Source organism: Lepidochelys kempii, chromosome 2 (assembly GCF_965140285.1).
Source record: "Lepidochelys kempii isolate rLepKem1 chromosome 2, rLepKem1.hap1, whole genome shotgun sequence".
In the NCBI taxonomy this organism is placed as follows: domain Eukaryota; kingdom Metazoa; phylum Chordata; order Testudines; family Cheloniidae; genus Lepidochelys; species Lepidochelys kempii.
The window spans coordinates 271,001,847-271,021,814 of record NC_136381.1 but is presented as its reverse complement, the minus strand read 5'-3'; the positions used below and the strand labels follow the sequence as shown (position 1 = coordinate 271,021,814).

Below are 19,968 nucleotides of genomic sequence, written 5' to 3'. Positions count from 1 at the left end.
TGGCTGGAAGGCTAGTAAGACTATTTACTAATGTTTTAACTATAACGAAGCTCGGGTCGGCCCTGAGAGGGGTTTAGAAGCATCCAACTGCTACAGCTGTATCAGAGACTTTGTGGCAGGTGGAAAGTGCCCAGTCACGCTGGCAGCTGAAATCACCGTTCACGCTGAGGATATTTCACTCACACCTGCTTATTTGCTCGTGCTCATTAGCTGTGCTGGGTGATAAGACCCGTCCCTGCCGGGACTGATTTACCTGGTTCTGTTCAGAACTGCGCTGGAGGAGCTGGTGTGTCTTACGAGCAAATTCTACCTTCCCTCTATTACCTTGTTATTCCAGTATAGCCTATAATCAAGAACCAGTGTGTGTGTTTGTAACAATCTGCATTTAATAACCCGTGTAATTAGACAAGCTTTATTCGATGACGGGTGTATCCACACTCAGTATGTTCTAGTCCATTCCCTGTGTGTTCCTGTATTCCAAGTTTTTATTAAATCATGTAGCGGTAGTTTTATAGTTTAATAAAAACGGATTTGATCTGGATCAGGCATTTGTGTCTGTCTTTTCCAGACCTCATTCTAACACCAAACCACCAGGAAGGATGACCCCAGACCTCAATCAACCCTTCCCCCGTTCTGGAGTTTTTTGATTATTACCGTGTTGATTACCATGATTTCTTAACATCAGAAATGATTTCTTCTGAGGTGACAGAACCGTCAGGGCTGATAAAGGAATGAATCCCACATTGTGCCAAGCCTCTGTCCCAGCTAGCTACAGCTGCCTCTCCCCTCAGGTCACTACCTAAAGATCAGTGTCACATGTTTGAGCCTCAGAGAGACACAGTGGGTGAGGGAATATCGTTTCCTGTACCACCTTCTGGAGAAGGCATCGTGCACTGGCCTGCAGATTCCTCAGGCACAGCTCAGTCCCTTGGTGCATCTGGCTCAGGCCTGTCCCCGCACACTCCTGTTTGCAGGCCCCTCCTAAGCAGCCCCCTGCCCTGGCAATCACTGCACCCCTGCCTGCAACAGGCTGTTTCCAGCTAGCAATCCTTCCCTCCCCGCTCCTAAGCCGCCCAGCCTGGCTCCACAGCCGGTTCCCAGACAGCTGCCTCTGGCCTGCAGCTCCTGATCTCACACAGCCTCTGGCCCCCCCGAGCCAGGGCCCTGCTGCCCTCCGGCAGACCTGGCCTCCCTTTGCCGTGGGTTACGGAGCCCCGGGCGGGCTGGAGGTTGTGCTGCTGGTTACCGGCGCCCAGTAAGGAGCCGGCAGGTTTCTAACAGGGGCCTTTCGGGGAAGCCGCTCTGCCCCCATTTGTTTGTGAGCATTTCAGGCCATAAATACAAAATGGAACAGGGGATCGCTTTATCCTCCCCTGAGCTTAGGGAACTGCCTTTCTGTTCCTCTCCATCTGCCCCCATCTCCTGGCCCCACCTGCCCCCCACCGCCATATTTACATCCCTATCCCATATTCCCCTGCACTCTGCTGTCTCCCTCTTGCCCCCATCTCCCACCAAACTCCCCATTTCCTGCCCAGTTTCCAGACATGGAGCACAGGGCCCTGAGGGCAGCCTGGCTTCAGTCCCACTGGGAACACGGGCAGAGAGAGGCCATCTTTATTCGGGCCAGCCTCCCGGGCACCTGCTGTAAAGAACCATCTTGACTGAGTCAGCCTGTGGCTCGCGCCCCGTGGGAATCATGGGAGACAGACATTCTGAGCAAGGCGAGACCTGTGCAAGGTTGATGCCAACGACCACGAGAGCCTTAAAAATCAAATAAACTGTTCAACAGCCGCATAGCAACACTGAGCAGCCATGTTGGAAGGAGAATCCTGAAACCAAGTGAAATTGCAGGGGAGAGGGGTGTGACAAAGTGGGAATTTTGGTAATATTTTTTATGATTCCTTTGTGTGCCTCAGTTTACCTCTGAGCTTTGCATTGCTGTGCATGGAGTGTAAAGTGTTAAATAGCTGCGCTTGAGGCAGAGCAGGGGACATGAGGTGTGTGTGTCACCCCAATGGCGAGCAGCCAAGAGGAAGGAGGTTTTCCCCACCTCTCTGCAAGGAAGCAGAGCCAAGGCCCCTGTCATAAATATAAAGGGAAGGGTAAACACCTTTAAAATCCCTTCTGGCCAGAGGATAAACCCTTTCATCTGTAGAGGCTTAAGAAGCTAGGATAACCTCGCTGGCACCTGACCACAATGACCAATGAGGAGACAAGATACTTTCAAAAGCTACTTTCAAAAGCGGGAGGGAGAAAACAAAGCTCTCTTTGTCTGTGTGATGCTTTTGCCAGGGACAGAACAGGAATGGAGTCTTAGAACTTAGTAAGTAATCTAGCTAGATATGCGTTAGGTTATGATTTCTTTAAATGGCTGAGAAAATAAGCTGTGCTGAATGGAATGGATATTGCTGTCTGTGTGTCTTTTTGTAACTCAAGGTTTTGCCTAGAGGGATTCTCTATGTTTTGAAACTAATTACCCTGTAAGGTATTCACCATCCTGATTTTACAGAGGTGATTCTTTTTTACTGTTTCTTCTATTAAAATTCTTCTTTTCAAGAACTGAATGCTTTTTTCATTGTTCTTAAGATCCAAGGGTTTGGGTCTGTGGTCACCTTTGCAAATTGGTGAGGATTTTTACCAAACCTGCCCCAGGAAGTGGGGTGCAAGGGTTGGGAGGATTTTAGGGGGAAAGACATTTCCAAACAACGCTTTCCTAATAAAATAAACCCGGATAAACATTTGGTGGCAGTGGAAGTCCAAGGGCAAAGGGTAAAATAGTTTTTACCTGGGGGAAGTTTTAACCTAAGCTGGTAAAAGTAAGCTTAGGAGGTTTTCATGTAGGTCCCCACATCTGTACCCTAGAGCTCAGAGTGGGGAAGGAACCTTGACAGCCCCAGATGGAGAACAAAGGGGAGATGGGTTCATAGCTGACCTTTGGGGAGATACATGCATACGTGGGACTAGGGACACAGGGGCAGAGACAGGGAAAGAGCCAAGATGGCTTCGACGGCAGCATGACTCAGGAGAGCTCTGGCCAGTCTGAATCCATCTTAACCCCTGTCTCTCTGCTACCTAAGAATTCCAGAATGGGTGGGGACAGTGACCAATAAATTCTTACCGTGTTTGAAAAGGCTGGGGAAGAGCCAGAGGATGTGAAATCGAACAGGGCTTTGCTGATGAGAGGCTTAGAGGCTGCTTCCCCAGGCTTGCTCAGGACAGAACCCAGCATTAATCACTGGAAAGTGAAACACGCCCAGGGAAACATCACAGCGCTCCAGAGACCCACAGTGACTGTGGAGGGGCCGCAGACAACCCCTGAGCCCAAGGGAAAGGTGCCAACGGCCCCGACAAGCAACCCCAGCCAGAAATCCCTTTCGGCCTCTGACCGCAGGGGGGCTGTGGCCGCCAGCACCGAGCCGGTGAAACGCCCGCGAGCCCACGCTGCCGAGCGGCCGTTCACGTGCACCGAGTGCGGAAAGAGCTTCCAGCACCGGGGAAACCTCATCACTCACCTGCGGGTGCACACGGGCGAGAAGCCCTTCACCTGCACCGAGTGCGGCAAGAGCTTCAGCCAGAAGGGCGACCTGATGCGGCACCAGCGCATCCACACGGGCGAGAAGCCCTTCGAATGCAACGTGTGTGGGAAGAGCTTCTGCTCCAAGCAGACCTTCATCCTGCACCAGCGCATCCACACCGGGGAGAAGCCCTTCTCCTGCACCGAGTGCGGCAAGTGCTTCAACCGCAAGGCCAACTTCATCACCCACCAGAAGATCCACCGCGGGGAGCGCCCCTTCGTCTGCGCCGAGTGCGGCAAGGGCTTCTGCGCCAAGAAGACCTTCATCCTGCACCAGAAGATCCACATCGGGGACCGGCCCTTTGGCTGCTCCGAGTGCGGCAAGAGCTTCAGCCGCAACGGGGATCTGACCCGGCACCAGCGCATCCACACTGGGGAGCGGCCCTTCGCCTGCGCCGACTGCGGCAAGTGCTTCAGCCACAACGGGGAGCTGATCAAGCACCAGCGCATCCACACCGGGGAGAAGCCCTTCACCTGCACCGAGTGCGGCAAGAGCTTCAACCGCAAGGGCACCCTTATCACCCACCAGCGCATCCACACCGGGGAGCGCCCCTTCGTCTGCGCCGAGTGCGGCAAGACCTTCAACCTGAAGACCACGCTGATGAAGCACAAGCGGATCCACACGGGGGAGCGGCCCTTCACCTGCGTGGAGTGTGGCAAGAGCTTCAAGTACAAGGGCAACCTGCGGACCCACCACCTCACCCACACGGTGGAGCGGGTCTACCCCTGCACCGAGTGCGGGAAGATCTTCAGCCACAAGAAGGAGCTGACGGTGCACCAGGCCGTCCACACGGAGGAGAGACTCTTGTCCTGCTACGGAGACGGGGAGTCGTTCAACCCCTTCCTCCAGATGCACCCGCTTCTGCTGTCTGTGCCCCAAGCCAAATGCCTCTGGAAGCCTTAACGCAGTGTACATAAGGAGGGAGTTAGAGACATGCTACGTCCCCTGAGCAGGAGCAGAGGAGGAGCAATGCTGTAATTTAGGATTTGGACATGCCGTGGTGCTGATGAAATAACAGGCTCCCTGGCACAAGGAGCTCCCAGGCTGAAGGCCTGCGCTGACGAACCAACCGTGCATCCCTAAGGAAAACACAACTGCACATTCCCTGCACAACGCAGCTCGAATTCCAATGAAAACAAGGGCCCGAGTCTTGCCCTGAAGGATGCCAACACTGTAGTACTAATCCCATTTGCTGGGTTGGACGTAACCCCCAGAGGTGCTAGAGAACGTCTGGCAGGAGGGACGGGAGATTTCTGGGAAGGGATCTGGCTTATGGAGCAGCGCTTGGAGGGCGTTGGGAATGACATGGCCCGGGTTGACCGATGTGGGGTCTTCATCTTACTACTGAAAGGAGCGGAGGGTGCTAGCAGGACTCTCCTGCCCGTTCCTGTGTGGAGCAAACACGGGAGCGTCGTGCTCATTGGGATAGTTCTGGCGAAGACCAGTGGTTTCTCAGGGCGGGGGGTGCTGTGCTGTGTGGTGTTGTTAGGTCAGGCCCAGTGGGTACTGGGGGGCGGGCGAGACTTTGCTACTGCGCTGTAGTTATGGCTTATGCCAGCAGCTCCTCAGTGGAGCTACTGGACAGACCTGACGGACAGCGCCTGTTCCAGCCGGGCCGGTGACAGTCTGGGAAATGAAAGAAAACCTCAGTCGAGTGTGGACTTGAGGACTCCAGGTGCAATGCCCTGGAGCAATAATTACTGTAGTGCTCTTTCCTCTCTGTTCTCTTACTGACTATTTACCCACCAGGAGTGTGCGCCGGGCTTCACAACTGCGTACGGCCTGATCCCTGACCTGAGAAGTGACCATCTCACTGAGACCACCTAGAGGTCTGACAGAGATTCACAGAGTCCTAGGGCTGGGAGGGACCTCAGGAGGTCGTCTAGTCCCGTCCCCTGCACTCCCAGCAGGACTAAGTATTATCTAGACCATCCCTGGCAGGTGTTTGTCCAACCTGCTCTTAAAACCCTCCAGTGACAGAGACTGGTTAGAGCTGGAAAAGACCGATTGGTCATTTTGCCCATTCCTAGCCAATGCAGGGTCGGGCTCTACTCTGTATTTTCTAGGAATATGTCCAGCCTGTTAACCCTCTCCAGCGATGGGTCGCCCCTCGCTCCCTTGTGAGGTCCGTGCACAGTCTAATAGACACTGACTACTTCTCATCTTGTGTGAAAGGGACTTGGGTTTAGTTGCTAGTTTGTAGTTAGGCAAAGGGTCATTTTAACGTTAAAATTTGTCGTTCTCCGTGTGGATAGCCTAGAATCCTAGTTGTTAGATTTGGAAAAGAACTAATAAGTCTTCTAATAAACTCTAGTACTTCTCCCTGGCACTGCACGCCTGTTCCCTCCAGTGCTTGGTCCGTCTAACTGTACGTGTCCCAAACTCTGGGGTGTCACCTCTCTGGGGGGGTGGTTCCACAGCCTGAAACGTCTCCCCCTTAGGAAGTTTTTTTCTGACATTCAGCTTTAATCCTTGATTTCGTCCAGTCATCCCCACCTTGAATTACTGTAAAATTCTCTCTCCCGTGCCCGCCCCCCCGTGTTTCCCACGGATTGTTATCGGGTCCCGTCAGGTCACTGCTCAGTGAAGCTGGACCTACTTGTCTCTTTTGCTCATTCCTCACCAGTCAATCCCTTGTGCCCCCAGATCACATTGTGGCTGTTCTCTGAACGGGCCATCGGTATTTTTCCAGCTCTCCTGAGGAGCCCTGAACAGCATGCCGTCTCCAGTGGGGTTATCCCAAGGCAGAGAGATGGGGGCTGTCACCCCTTTGCTCCGTTACACAAAGCCTCTGTGTATTGGCCTTTTCAGGTGCCAGGATGGACTGGAAGCTCCTGTCTAATCTGCTGCTGTCCACTGTCTTCCCCCAGGTCCCGATCAGTGTTTCCTGCTTCCTGGATTCTTTCCTTCCCACTGACTCTCTGCAGGGCAGATGCTGCTTCCCTAATAACATGCTCTTACTGCCTCTGCTAGGTGATTCGTGAAGAAATGGCATAAATCAGGAGCTCCCAGTAACACAGCCGTGGCACCCGCTGAGCACCTGCTCCCAGCTCCGTCCCGTGGCCTGTTGTTATTACTCTTGGCTAACACGTCTGCAGCCAGCGTTCAGTCCGTGGGATGGTCTCTGCTGACGCTGGGTCAGCCGGGACAGTACGTTTTGATGAGATGCTCTGTCAAGTGCTTTACTCACAACCAAGTGCGTCTTATCTCGCGCTTTCCCTCCACCCGCTAACTGTCCGAACAAGCAATCCGGGCACTGCCTTCTGCTGCTCCCTGCCCCAGGCACCTTCTGGGGGCGGGAACGAAGACACCCTGGCTCTCCCTGCTCCAGCCTGTGCTGTGCTGTGCTTTTCCCACCGTGGCCGAGAGGGGCTCGGGGCTGGAGTGCTTGAGAAAACGGAGCGTCCGTGGGGTTGGTCTGCCAGGTTCCGGATGAAGAACTGACCGAGAACCACAGCAAGTAGGAGGGGATGGGATGTGGAGACAGAGTCCCCTGTTGGGTCCACTCTTCCCCCACCCCCAAACCCAAATCCCTCTGTTGTTAAAGGAGCCCGGGGGGCAGGCGCTATGCGAACATTTCACGATCCAGCCATTTCACATCAACTTGTGATTTACAGACACCGCGTGAAGGGCGTTGGTTTGGGCCAAGTGAGTGACTGGGGGAAAATGGCAGCCAAAGGGACTGGCCGGAGTCAGGGTGGAATGATTGGTGCGTTGGTCCAGGAGACCAAAATCCCCCATGGGGGAAAGGAGAACAAGGGGGATTTCTATAGGGCTGAAGTGGTGTCTAGGCCTGGTCTGGCTCTGTATCGGGTTGTGCTCACCACCCACGGTGCCTCCTACCGGTTGCTATGGGAATTCGCTCTGTCCAGCAGGGCACCCTCCTCTTGTAGTGTCTCACTCCCGTCACTGCTTCTCCACCATCTCCGCTGTCTGGGACTCCCGAACTGTGGCGTCCTCTTCAGGGCACGGCCCTCCGGCTGTGCCCCAACTCCGTTGTCTCCCCGCTTCCAGGGAGCCCGCAGTCCTTTGCCCAGCTTCTCGCCGCAATGGACTAGAGCGCCTAGTCCAGCCCCTTGCTCAGGGGCAAACTGCAGTCCTTTGGCCGGCCACTTCCCTCAGCGGCCAGTGGGGCAAAAGGGGGCGCCCAGGCCTGCCCACTACTCTGGGCCCCAACCCACGGACCCTCTCGCTGGCAGCTGCTCATGGCCTCTCCTTCCCCTCTGCCGCTACCTGCTTTCCCTGGGCCACTTCTCCATAGCCCCAGCACCTACTCGGCCCCTGTGTCAAGGACGCGGTCTGGGAGCCAGCCGGGCTGGAGCTCCACTTGCTCCCCCGACCCTGCCCAGCACGGCTCTGTCGCACGCACTTCTCTCTATGGGCAGCCAGGCCCACTCCCTCAAGCTCCAGGAGAGACTGAGCTCCTCGCTGCCCTGCAGCCCTTCTTATAGGACCCAGCCTGGCCCTGATTGGCTGCTTCTAAGCCTTCCTCTGGTTGGCTGGGTTCTGCACAGCCACTCCAAGGGCTGCTATTAACCCTTTGCCAGCCAGTGAGGGGCTGCTGCCCCGTCACAGGCTCCTCTGCACAGGGTGAATTTCACCCCTCACTAAATCATATTTTCAGGACCCTTCTTTTCTAGCGGGTGCTGAGAGCCGGGGTCCAATAGTTAAAGTCTCTGAAATAATTTGCTAGGAAGCAGCTTGTTCCCATCTCCCTTGTGAAAGGAATTTCCTCTGGTCCCAGCTCAGGGTACCCCACAAATGCCTTCAAAGTTATTCACCCAGCTAAACTGAGGACGAGTTAGCAAGGGGTGAAACTCCTCTTTGCAGATGCTGCCATCGCTAAAGGAGTTTTGGCTGCTAGAATCTCATCTGTGACTCAGAGTCTGAAGAGAGGTTGGATGACGATAAACCAGGCAGGAGCTGTGGGTCTGGACCTGCCAGATTTATAAAGGGAGTGGCTAGTTCTTTACTAATATGGTTATTTTGTTGCCTATTGACTCATTTATTTGTAACTTCCTTTTGGGCTGTTTGGACAGAATTCTTCACTGACCTCTTCTGCATGACCTTGCTAGCGATAGAAAGCAAATTAATCGGTGTGTGTGGTGTATATTCTGCAAATGTATTTGTATGTAAAATTACTCTTCTGCCATTGGTTATTGGTCTCCAATCCTGGGCTTTCTGGTGTCAAATGGGAAAATTCCCCTTGGGGTCAGGACAGGGCCCACTGATGGTATTTATAATTCTTATGCAAAAATCTTCCCCTCTGACGATTCTTATTGTGACAATAGGGTCACTGTGCTGAGAGGTTGTGTAGCCTAGAACAGTGGTTCTCAAACTTATTTGATTGGGCAGATCATTTATGAAGATATGGAACAAAACCGGCCCCAGGACTGACCCTTGGGGCACTCCACTTGATACCGGCTGCCAACTAGACATGGAGCCATTGATCACTACCCGTTGAGCCCGACAATCTAGCCAGCTTTCTATCCACCTTATAGTCCATTCCTCCAGCCCATACTTCTTTAACTTGCTGGCAAGAATACTGTGGGAGACCGTGTCAAAAGCTTTGCTAAAGTCAAGGAACAACACGTCCACTGCTTTCCCTTCATCCACAGAACCAGTTATCTCGTCATAGAAGGCAATTAGATTAGTCAGGCATGACTTGCCCTTGGTGAATCCATGCTGACTGTTCCTGATCACTTTCCTCTCCTTTAAGTGCTTCAGGATTGATTCCTTGAGGACCTGCTCCATGATTTTTCCGGGGACTGAGGTGAGGCTGACTGGCCTGTAGTTCCCAGGATCCTCCTTCTTCCCTTTTTTAAAGATGGGCACTACATTAGCCTTTTTCCAGTCATCCGGGACGTCCCCCGTTCGCCACGAGTTTTCAAAGATAATGGCCAGTGGCTCTGCAATCACAGCCGCCAATTCCTTCAGCACTCTGGGATGCAACTCGTCCGGCCCCATGGACTTGTGTACGTCCAGCTTTTCTAAATAGTCCCTAACCACCTCTTTCTCCACAGAGGGCTGGCCATCTCCTCCCCATGCTGTGATGCCCAGCGCAGCAGTCTGGGAGCTGACCTTGTTCGTGAAGACAGAGGTTATCGTCAGTCTCTCACAATGCCGTCTTTCCTCTCTAGCTCACTAGGAAACTTTTTTCCCTCCCTTCCTCTCCGGTGTGGGGCGGCTACAGTGACCCTGCTGCCGCGCCCTGCAGGCTGGCTTGCTGGGCTCCTGCTCCAGCTGGGCAGGATGTGGCGCCCACCAGCTCTGCTCTCGGCCCCCAGGAGCGTAGAAGGCTCACACGCAAGTCCCTCCACCGGTGCCCGGTGAGCTCCCAAGAGCAGTCTAAGGTTTTGAGCCTAATCAAGGCTCCCCCATGAGAGCTGCGCTCCCCGGGGACAAGGCAGATGGCAAGGCCTGTGAGCGCTGGGGATAAAGCGTCTCAGCGGCGGGGACCCGGCTGTGGCACACGCTCAGAGAGGAGCCCCGGAGAATCCCGAGTCTGACCAGCTTCAGCTAACGCTGTAAAATCTTCTCCTTCAGAAAGCCCCTTGCACTGTAAGACCAGCACTCACAGCACTGGCCCCGCATGCTGCCCCCAGCCCCCAGCCAGAAAAGGAAATTAATAAAATCTAACATCCCCGCCCAGAGGTTTTACCCCAAAAAGGGAGAAATGTCGGAGACGCCATGAAACCCACCAGGGACTTTGCTATTGATCGTGTGTGGAAGGTGCTCAGATACAGCGGGGATGGGCAGCAGCATAGAACCATGACATCAATACACAGAGTAATGCTCGCAACCTCCGGCCCTGTTTTATGCTCCTGTGGCTTTAAAAATTAAAAATATTTTAAAAGGCGGCTTGTGAATGTTCCAATTTCAGGCACATGATGGCGCTGCCCCTCCCAGCTGCCTTCTCGCAGCACAGCACTCATAAGGGAGGGGACTACAGAGGTCCTGGTTTGGGCCCCGCTCAGACAGGAGGTCTGTGAGCGTCAGTCCCTGTAAAAAGAAAAGGAGGACTTGTGGCACCTTAGAGACTAACCAATTTATTAGAGCATAAGCTTTCGTGAGCTACAGCTCACTTCTTCAGATGCATATCGTGGAAACTGCAGCAGGCTTTATATATACACAGAGAATATGAAACAATACCTATTCCCACCCCACTGTCCTGCTGGTAATAGCTTATCTAAAGTGATTTCCAGCACAAATCCAGGTTTTTTCACCCTCCACCCCCCCACACAAATTCACTCTCCTGCTGGTGATAGCCCATCCAAAGTGATAACTCTTTACACAATGTGCATGACAATTAAGCTGGGCTATTTCCTGCATAAATCCAGGTTCTCACATCCCCCCCACCCCCATACACACACAAACTCACTCTCCTGCTGGTAATAGCTCATCCAAACTGACCACTCTTCAAGTTAAAATCCAAGTTAAACCAGAACATCTGGGGGGGGGGGGGTAGGAAAAAACAAGAGGAAACAGGCTACCTTGCATAATGACTTAGCCACTCCAAGTCTCTATTTAAGCCTAAATTAATAGTATCCAATTTGCAAATGAATTCCAATTCAGCAGTTTCTCGCTGGAGTCTGGATTTGAAGTTTTTTTGTTTTAAGATAGCGACCTTCATGTCTGTGATCGCGTGACCAGAGAGATTGAAGTGTTCTCCGACTGGTTTATGAATGTTATAATTCTTGACATCTGATTTGTGTCCATTTATTCTTTTACGTAGAGACTGTCCAGTTTGACCAATGTACATGGCAGAGGGGCATTGCTGGCACATGATGGCATATATCACATTGGTGGATGTGCAGGTGAACGAGCCTCTGATAGTGTGGCTGATGTTATTAGGCCCTGTGATGGTGTCCCCTGAATAGATATGTGGGCACAGTTGGCAACGGGCTTTGTTGCAAGGATAAGTTCCTGGGTTAGTGGTTCTGTTGTGTGGTATGTGGTTGTTGGTGAGTATTTGCTTCAGGTTGCGGGGCTGTCTGTAGGCAAGGACTGGCCTGTCTCCCAAGATTTGTGAGAGTGTTGGGTCATCCTTTAGGATAGGTTGTAGATCCTTAATAATGCGTTGGAGGGGTTTTAGTTGGGGGCTGAAGGTGACGGCTAGTGGCGTTCTGTTATTTTCTTTGTTAGGCCTGTCCTGTAGTAGGTAACTTCTGGGAACTCTTCTGGCTCTATCAATCTGTTTCTTTACTTCTGCAGGTGGGTATTGTAGTTGTAAGAAAGCTTGACAGAGATCTTGTAGGTGTTTGTCTCTGTCTGAGGGGTTGGAGCAAATGCGGTTGTATCGCAGAGCTTGGCTGTAGACGATGGATCGTGTGGTGTGGTCAGGGTGAAAGCTGGAGGCATGCAGGTAGGAATAGCGGTCAGTAGGTTTCCGGTATAGGGTGGTGTTTATGTGACCATTGTTTATTAGCACTGTAGTGTCCAGGAAGTGGATCTCTTGTGTGGACTGGACCAGGCTGAGGTTGGTGGTGGGATGGAAATTGTTGAAATCATGGTGGAATTCCTCAAGGGCTTCTTTTCCATGGGTCCAGATGATGAAGATGTCATCAATATAGCGCAAGTAGAGTAGGGGCTTTAGGGGACGAGAGCTGAGGAAGCGTTGTTCTAAATCAGCCATAAAAATGTTGGCATACTGTGGGGCCATGCGGGTACCCATAGCAGTGCCGCTGATCTGAAGGTATACATTGTCCCCAAATGTGAAGTAGTTATGGGTAAGGACAAAGTCACAAAGTTCAGCCACCAGGTTAGCCGTGACATTATCGGGGATAGACAGAGACAAACACCTACAAGATCTCTGTCAAGCTTTCTTACAACTACAATACCCACCTGCAGAAGTAAAGAAACAGATTGATAGAGCCAGAAGAGTTCCCAGAAGTTACCTACTACAGGACAGGCCTAACAAAGAAAATAACAGAACGCCACTAGCCGTCACCTTCAGCCCCCAACTAAAACCCCTCCAACGCATTATTAAGGATCTACAACCTATCCTAAAGGATGACCCAACACTCTCACAAATCTTGGGAGACAGGCCAGTCCTTGCCTACAGACAGCCCCGCAACCTGAAGCAAATACTCACCAACAACCACATACCACACAACAGAACCACTAACCCAGGAACTTATCCTTGCAACAAAGCCCGTTGCCAATTGTGCCCACATATCTATTCAGGGGACACCATCACAGGGCCTAATAACATCAGCCACACTATCAGAGGCTCGTTCACCTGCACATCCACCAATGTGATATATGCCATCATGTGCCAGCAATGCCCCTCTGCCATGTACATTGGTCAAACTGGACAGTCTCTACGTAAAAGAATAAATGGACACAAATCAGATGTCAAGAATTATAACATTCATAAACCAGTCGGAGAACACTTCAATCTCTCTGGTCACGCGATCACAGACATGAAGGTCGCTATCTTAAAACAAAAAAACTTCAAATCCAGACTCCAGCGAGAAACTGCTGAATTGGAATTCATTTGCAAATTGGATACTATTAATTTAGGCTTAAATAGAGACTTGGAGTGGCTAAGTCATTTTGCAAGGTAGCCTGTTTCCTCTTGTTTTTTCCTACCCCCCCCCCCAGATGTTCTGGTTTAACTTGGATTTTAACTTGAAGAGTGGTCAGTTTGGATGAGCTATTACCAGCAGGAGAGTGAGTTTGTGTGTGTATGGGGGTGGGGGGGATGTGAGAACCTGGATTTATGCAGGAAATAGCCCAGCTTAATTGTCATGCACATTGTGTAAAGAGTTATCACTTTGGATGGGCTATCACCAGCAGGAGAGTGAATTTGTGTGGGGGGGTGGAGGGTGAAAAAACCTGGATTTGTGCTGGAAATCACTTTAGATAAGCTATTACCAGCAGGACAGTGGGGTGGGAGGAGGTATTGTTTCATATTCTCTGTGTATATATAAAGCCTGCTGCAGTTTCCACGATATGCATCTGAAGAAGTGAGCTGTAGCTCACGAAAGCTTATGCTCTAATAAATTGGTTAGTCTCTAAGGTGCCACAAGTCCTCCTTTTCTTTTTGCGAATACAGACTAACACGGCTGTTACTCTGAGTCCCTGTAAAGACAGCATGTGACGGAGCAGGAGACAGCATCAGCCCAGAAGCAAGACCGGTGGAGGGAGAAGGAAAAGCAGGGAAGAGGGAGATCTCTCTCTAAGATACACGCCGAATCCACTGGAGTTGCACTGACAAGGCTTCCCCTGGCTGGCAACGCCCCTTGCAAGGGGTGTTTCTCACTGCAGAGGGGTCCCCAGGCGAAACCTAGTGCAGGCTCAACCTGCGTTAATTTGGGGTGGATTTCCCACGGTGAGCCCAGTGGCCAATGTGGATCCTGAAGGCTCCGCACATGCGCTAGGCCAGCCTCTTGCCTCGGTAAGAGCATTAGATCATCTAGTCTGACCTTCTGCATGGCACAGGCCAGTTACCCCTGTGCTGAGCCCAATAACTTGCTTTGGCTGAAGCGTTTTCCAGAAAGGCTCCAGTCTGGATGTGAAGACATCAGGAGATGGAGAATTCACTCCCTAGGAGTTTGTTGCAATGGCTAATCACCCTCACTGTTAAATTTCTCATTTGAATTTGTCTGGCTTCAGCTTCCAGCCATTGGTTCTTGCTGGGACTTTCTCCATTAGATTAAAGAGCTCTTTACTACCGGTATTTGCTCTCTAGGAAGGAATTTACACACTATAATCAAGTCACCTCTCAATCTCCTTTCTGATAAACTAAACAGATTGCATTCTTTACATCTCTCCCTGAAAGCCATTTTCTCCAGCCCTCGGGTCCTTTTGGTGGCTTTTTGCTGCACCCTCTCCAACGAATGTCAGTGTTAAATATCAATCAATTAATCAATACCAGGATTGAAAACATGAACCTGTCCTACGACAGCTCATGGACTAGCTCCTCGAGCACAGAGGCTGCTGCAGACTCATTAACCGCCACTGGCCTGTGGACTGCGCGCTGACCATCGGGGGAGAAGGGGGGAGAGACTTCTCTTTCGGTTGACAGACTCTGAGGAAGGCAGAAAGTAGGGGAGACATTTCAGGGATGCGGGGCCTGTGCAGTGACTGGGAATGCACTGAACAGTGGCTGCTGAGCAGCCTTCGAGCAGGCTAGGCTAGGGACGGGCCAAGAACATCTTGTTCATAAATCTGCAGCCTGTCATCCCAGTCAAAGGGAGGTGGAAACAGTGTCAGAGGCTCCATGCAGACCTCCCTGGGGCTCCAGGGGAACTGGTGCTGTGTTGGGGATGGGTTTCCTCCCCTCTTCCCCCATCCCTAGAATTCACCCTGGTAGGACACCTCACAGAAAGGGGTTTCCAGGCTGGTCCCATGCTGGTTTGTTGGCAGTGTCTGTACTGGTCAGCAGATCTCTGGGTGGTGCTGCAGCACTGTTGTGTCTGGGGCTGCCCTCCAGTGGTTCCAGTCACACCGAGAGGCTAGGAGTCCCCTGGGGGTGATGGGTCATCGTGTGCCATCACCAAGGATTGCCAGCGTCCTACGAGGTTCTGTCCCATCCCCCCTGCTGCTCCGTGTGCAGGCGAGACCTCCTGGCAAGATCATTTCCAAGCATGGGGCAGAGCATCACTCCGCTGCTGATCCATAATTGTCTTTCTTGTCCCGTGGACCCTGCGTGTTTGGTCTGTTTGTTGGAAGAGGCTGGATGCTGCTGCTGGAGCCACCTCTTGCTCAGCCCTAGGAGGTCAGAAGTCTCACTCCGCGGCTGGGTAGAGTCCATTGCTGGAAGGCTGCTCGCTTCCCTCCTGTCCCTGGTTATTAAGGGGATTCACCGGGGGCAGCGAGCCTGGTGACGAACAGCGATGTCTCTTCCAGCCTTGCCCACACAAAACAGGAGGGGGAGGTGGTGCCGTGCCTTTTTTTGCCTTTGAGCCCAGTGGTTCGAGCACTCCCTGGGATGTGGGAGATGCGTGTTTAATTCCCCACTCTGACTGAGCGGGAGAAGTCCTACAGAGCCCCCCGGTGAGAGACCGTGCACACACTGACCAGCCAAGAGTTGTGGGTAGACTGTGGGCGGGCACCTGTTCGATTCTGTCATCTGTCTGTGGGATTCCAATTATACTTCAATAGACGGGATAGGATTATGCGTGGAAGGGAGTGTTCAATTACTGTGGCGAGGTTAATGACCTACATGACTATTTCCTTGACTTTACGTCTTCATTCCAGTCTTTTGCTGAAAAACTGTGTTAATTTCTTTTTGCAACAAATTGGTCTTTGACTCCTTTAAAGCATAAGAATTTGTAATGCCCTAAAGGTCATAGAGCTGGATATTCGTTCAGGGCCTGATTCAAAGCCCAGCTGAGTCCACTGAAATCTTCTCGCTGACTTCAACAGGCTTTGCCTCCGGCTCCTATTCACCTGACCACTCAGTGGAGAAATAGCACCTGGAGTATCCAGTGCAGTTCTGTAGGCCAACGTCTTTCTGCAGGAAGAAGCAGCAGCCGTGAGCTAAGAAGCAGGGAGTCACGTCCCATCTAAACTGCACCAAAACAATATGATATCGGGTTGTTAAGACACATTTCTGCCCTAATCGCACCAACAGCGACCACACAGACAAATCTTAAGATGTGCAAAGGGAACTTCGCAAGGTAACCCTCTGTCTGGCAACACCGCTTACCAGCACTTTCGGTTGAAAAGATACCATCGATTACTTTTGTCTGTGCTTCCATTTGCTTCCCTATCGTTATCACTGTCTGGTCTTTCATCTGTTTGTGTCAAAATTTAAATCAACTCAGGTGGTGGGGTCTGATTGGCTAAAAAATTGTTTCATAGTGGGCTAGGTTGGGTGAAAAATACAGTTTTGTAATGCATTAGTTTAAAATGACTGGTTACTGTAGAGCTAAGTTTTAACTATATAAACTGGGGTCCAAAAGGAAGTTCTTTGGGAACCAACTCCAGGACCCAGCCCCGAGATCAGAGCTGCCAGACCTCAAAACCCTGCCAACCACACCGTGCGGAAGCTGGAGTCCCCCAGATGACCTGATCCCGACTGGCCAGCAGGAAGATTCTGTCTTCTTGGGAGTGGGGAGCACTGTAGGCTTAGCGTGTGCTGTCTGGTTTTGGTGATTGTTAATAGAGGCTCAGGATATTACTGTATAAGGCTCTTTCACTGGGGAAAGGCCCTGCAGATCCTCAAAAGATGATGCCCTGAGCCCTAGGAAAATTAAATTATGTAAATTAACCAGGTGACATCCTGAGCCCAGGGCTGGCCTTAGGGAAAATGGCACCCTGGGAGAACTTGTATTTTGGCAACCCCCACAACAGCCCTGGCCCCCCAGGCTTCTCACCCCTATCACCTCCGGGCCCCACTGCCTCCTCCCATTGCTAAATTTGCATTGAAAGATGCGCCAGAGCTCAGCCCTGGCACAAATGAAGCACTGGCTGGGCGGCCGGATCCCGGAGGGTGCTGGCCGGGTGCCCCGCTCCGAGGGCAATGTCACCGCCCGCGGCAGCGCAGAAGTCAGGGTGGCCTGGTGTCTGGTGTGTTGCCTTCCTTACTGCTGCGACTGTGGCTTGTGTAAGGTGACCAGACAGCAAATATGAAAAATCGGGACAGGGGTGGGGGGTAATAGGAGCCTATATGAGAAAAAGCCCCGAATATTGGGACTGTCCCTATGAAATCGGTCACCCTGGTCTTGTGGTGCCTGGCACTAGGCCTGCGGTTCAAGGCAGACTTGGTGTTGTCATACGGGGGCTGCATGTTGCCACAGGAGTGAGTGTGTGTGTCTGTGTGTGTGCTGGGGGGAGTGTGCATTAGAGGCCGTGCACTGTCTCTTTAAGCAGAGCACTCACTAGTCTCACTAGCCGCCAGCAGCTCCCACTCCTGCCCCAGAGGCAGCCGCACAAACCCTTCAGCGGAGGCAGGGAACCCGGGCAGGGGGATGGGGCACCCTGACATCAGGAGGCTCCCGGGAGCAGCTTGGCCGGGGGGGCTCCAGGGGGAGAGGGGGCAAGGAAAGGGCAGGGGCAGCGGGTTGCAGACGGCTGCCAAGTGGGTGGAGGGAGGGACAGGACACCCCTGCTCCGGAAACCCCCACTCAGCAAGGTGCGCCCCGGGTGGTCGCCCAGCCCGCCGACCCCTAGGGCCAACCCTGCCTCAGCCCGAGGAGCTGGGTGAGGGCAGGTGCCTTTGGCCCCGAGCCCGAGCAATCGGGTCAGGACGGGGGGTTAAGTGAAGCGGGTGAGGCCCGGAGGCCAAGGAAGGGGAAAGGCGGGTGCCTGGGGTGTGCGGGGAACAGTCCCAGGAGACCCGCACGCTAAGGCCGGAGATTTACCATCCGCCCAAGGGGCAGGAAGGATCCAGGGACCTATGGTGGGTCCCACTCGGGCAGGGGGAAGAATCCGGCTTCGCACCCTTGGGGTTGGAGGCTCCTGGAGAGGCCTGAAGTACTGAGGCCTCACACAGCGCCGCTGCGGGGAGTCTAAGGGTTTTAATTTCCCTGCTGTTTGATATCGACGTTCAAATCCTCAGGCTCAGCATAAAGGCCGTTTATTAAGCAATGAAGCTTTTTTAACCAACTTCCTCACTTCTCCTCACCCCCCACCCCCAATTCCCCTTTCTAACATTTAGTTACAGGGTTTGGTAGGATTCTTTCAGTGAGGAGGTTGAAGTTAATTATATAGGGATAAGTTTCATTACAACTCATTGACAGTGGCACCCATTGCGGGGCTGGGTGCCTCCAATCACTCAAGAATTAGTGGGAGGCAACATGGCCTAGTGGGTAAAGCACTAGACTGGGACTCAGGAGGCCTAGATTCCGTTCCCCGGTTTGCTGGTGGATGACCCTGGGCAAGCCACCTCACCCCTCCAGGCCTCAGGGATACTCCTCTCCTTGGTAGGGCGCTTCAAGATCTCCTAATAGAAGCACTGGATCAGAGGTAGGATGTGCTGTGACGCGGATGGTCCTTGTTCCAAGGTGCTCCCAGTCTAAGGACAGACAAGCAGAGTGAGGCCGGGAGAAGAGGAACAACAGTGGGCGACTTACATGCAATCCCCTCAATTCACTGTAAGTAGCACAGCAGGAATGGAGTTTTTAAAAGTCCTTAAATGTTGACAAGCTCGGGTCTTTGCAGATGAGCTCCGGGAGGTTGTATCATGCATTCGGTAGCTGACTTGGAGGTGACTGCGAGAAGCTGACAGATGGGTGTCCATTCAACAGGCCCAGCCCCTGTACTTGTCTCATACACCCAAAAAGAGAACAAAGGAGGCAAGGTGGCCCATGAAGAAGAGAATAAGCTTCAAATGCAACATCACTGTGGGTCTCCATAACCTCAGACACTCTCACGTCACTGTGTACCGAGCACACCTCTCCACCATGTACAGCAGACGTAAGAGTCAGGCTCTGACAAGGCAATGCCCAGAGGGTCACCTTGAGGGATAGGTGAAGCTGGGTACTCAGAGGGCCCATAGGAGCGGCCGGTTTGTATAATTTTTGGTGGTGCCCAGAATGGATCCAAGTCCCGCCCCCCAAACCAGCTTAAAGCTCTGGGAGGGAGCTTGGGTGCTGGTTGCAGGCTCTGGGCTGGGGCAGGGGGTTGGGGTGCAGGAGCGGGTGTGGGGTGCAGGCTCTGGGAGGGAGTTTGGGTGCAGGAGGGGGTTTGGGGTGCAGACTCTGGGAGGGAGTTTGGGTGCTGGGTGCTGGCTCTGGGCTGGGACAGGGGGTTGGGGTGCAGGTGGGGCACAGGGGTGCACAGGGACGGCAGGTGGGGGTGGGGGAGGCACTGGGGCAGTAGACAGGGCTGGGGGATGCTCTGGGGAGGGGGTGCAGGGGCTGCAGGCCGAGCCAGGGAAGAGGCGTGGTCCCAAACATTGGTGGAGCCGGACTCCCGGGCCCTGAATTTGCTGGAGCTCAGGCACCAGGGGCCCCTACAACTCGCCACCCTGAGTAACCATGAACAGAGCTGCGCTTGCCAGGTTGTCTCCTGGGTTCTTGTTTTCTGAGAACTGATCTGAGAAGACAACTCTGGTAAACCAGCTCCAAGCTAAAACAACGAGGAGTCCTTGTGGCACCTTAGAGACTACCAAATTTATTTGGGCATAAGCTTTCGTGAGCTAAAAAGCTTATGCCTAAATAAATTTGTTAGTCTCGAAGGTGCCACAAGGACTCCTCGTTGTTTTTGCTGATAGAGACTAACACGGTTACCACTCTGAAACCTGTCACCATGCAAAGCTCCAAGCTGTTTTCCTGTAAATGGAGTTCACTGACCAAGCAATTCCTAAAGGCCCTGGGCTTGACCCCATATAGAAAGTGCAATGGAAAACAGTTTAATTGTGTAAGATAGAATCCGAAACTGGATTATAAATAGAGGAAACCATGTAAAAGTTCCACTTTTCTGTGAAAGCCCCACAGCT

At 52.5% G+C, this 19,968-nt stretch overlaps 1 protein-coding gene across 1 annotated transcript; it reads left to right on the top strand.

The window, feature by feature from the left end:
* The first annotated feature begins 3,176 nt into the window (after positions 1 to 3,176).
* Positions 3,177 to 6,895, top strand: LOC144930183 (uncharacterized). Its single transcript, XM_078851352.1, has one exon. It carries the CDS (start codon positions 3,177 to 3,179, stop codon positions 4,476 to 4,478), a length of 1,302 nt encoding a protein of 433 aa, XP_078707478.1. The 3' UTR covers positions 4,479 to 6,895.
* The last annotated feature ends 13,073 nt before the right edge of the window (positions 6,896 to 19,968 follow it).

What these genes read in the sequence shown, in the direction of transcription:
- LOC144930183 (XM_078851352.1), top strand. Translation starts at nt 3,177, where the DNA reads ATGAGAGGCTTAGAGGCTGCTTCCCCAGGCTTGCTCAGGACAGAACCC.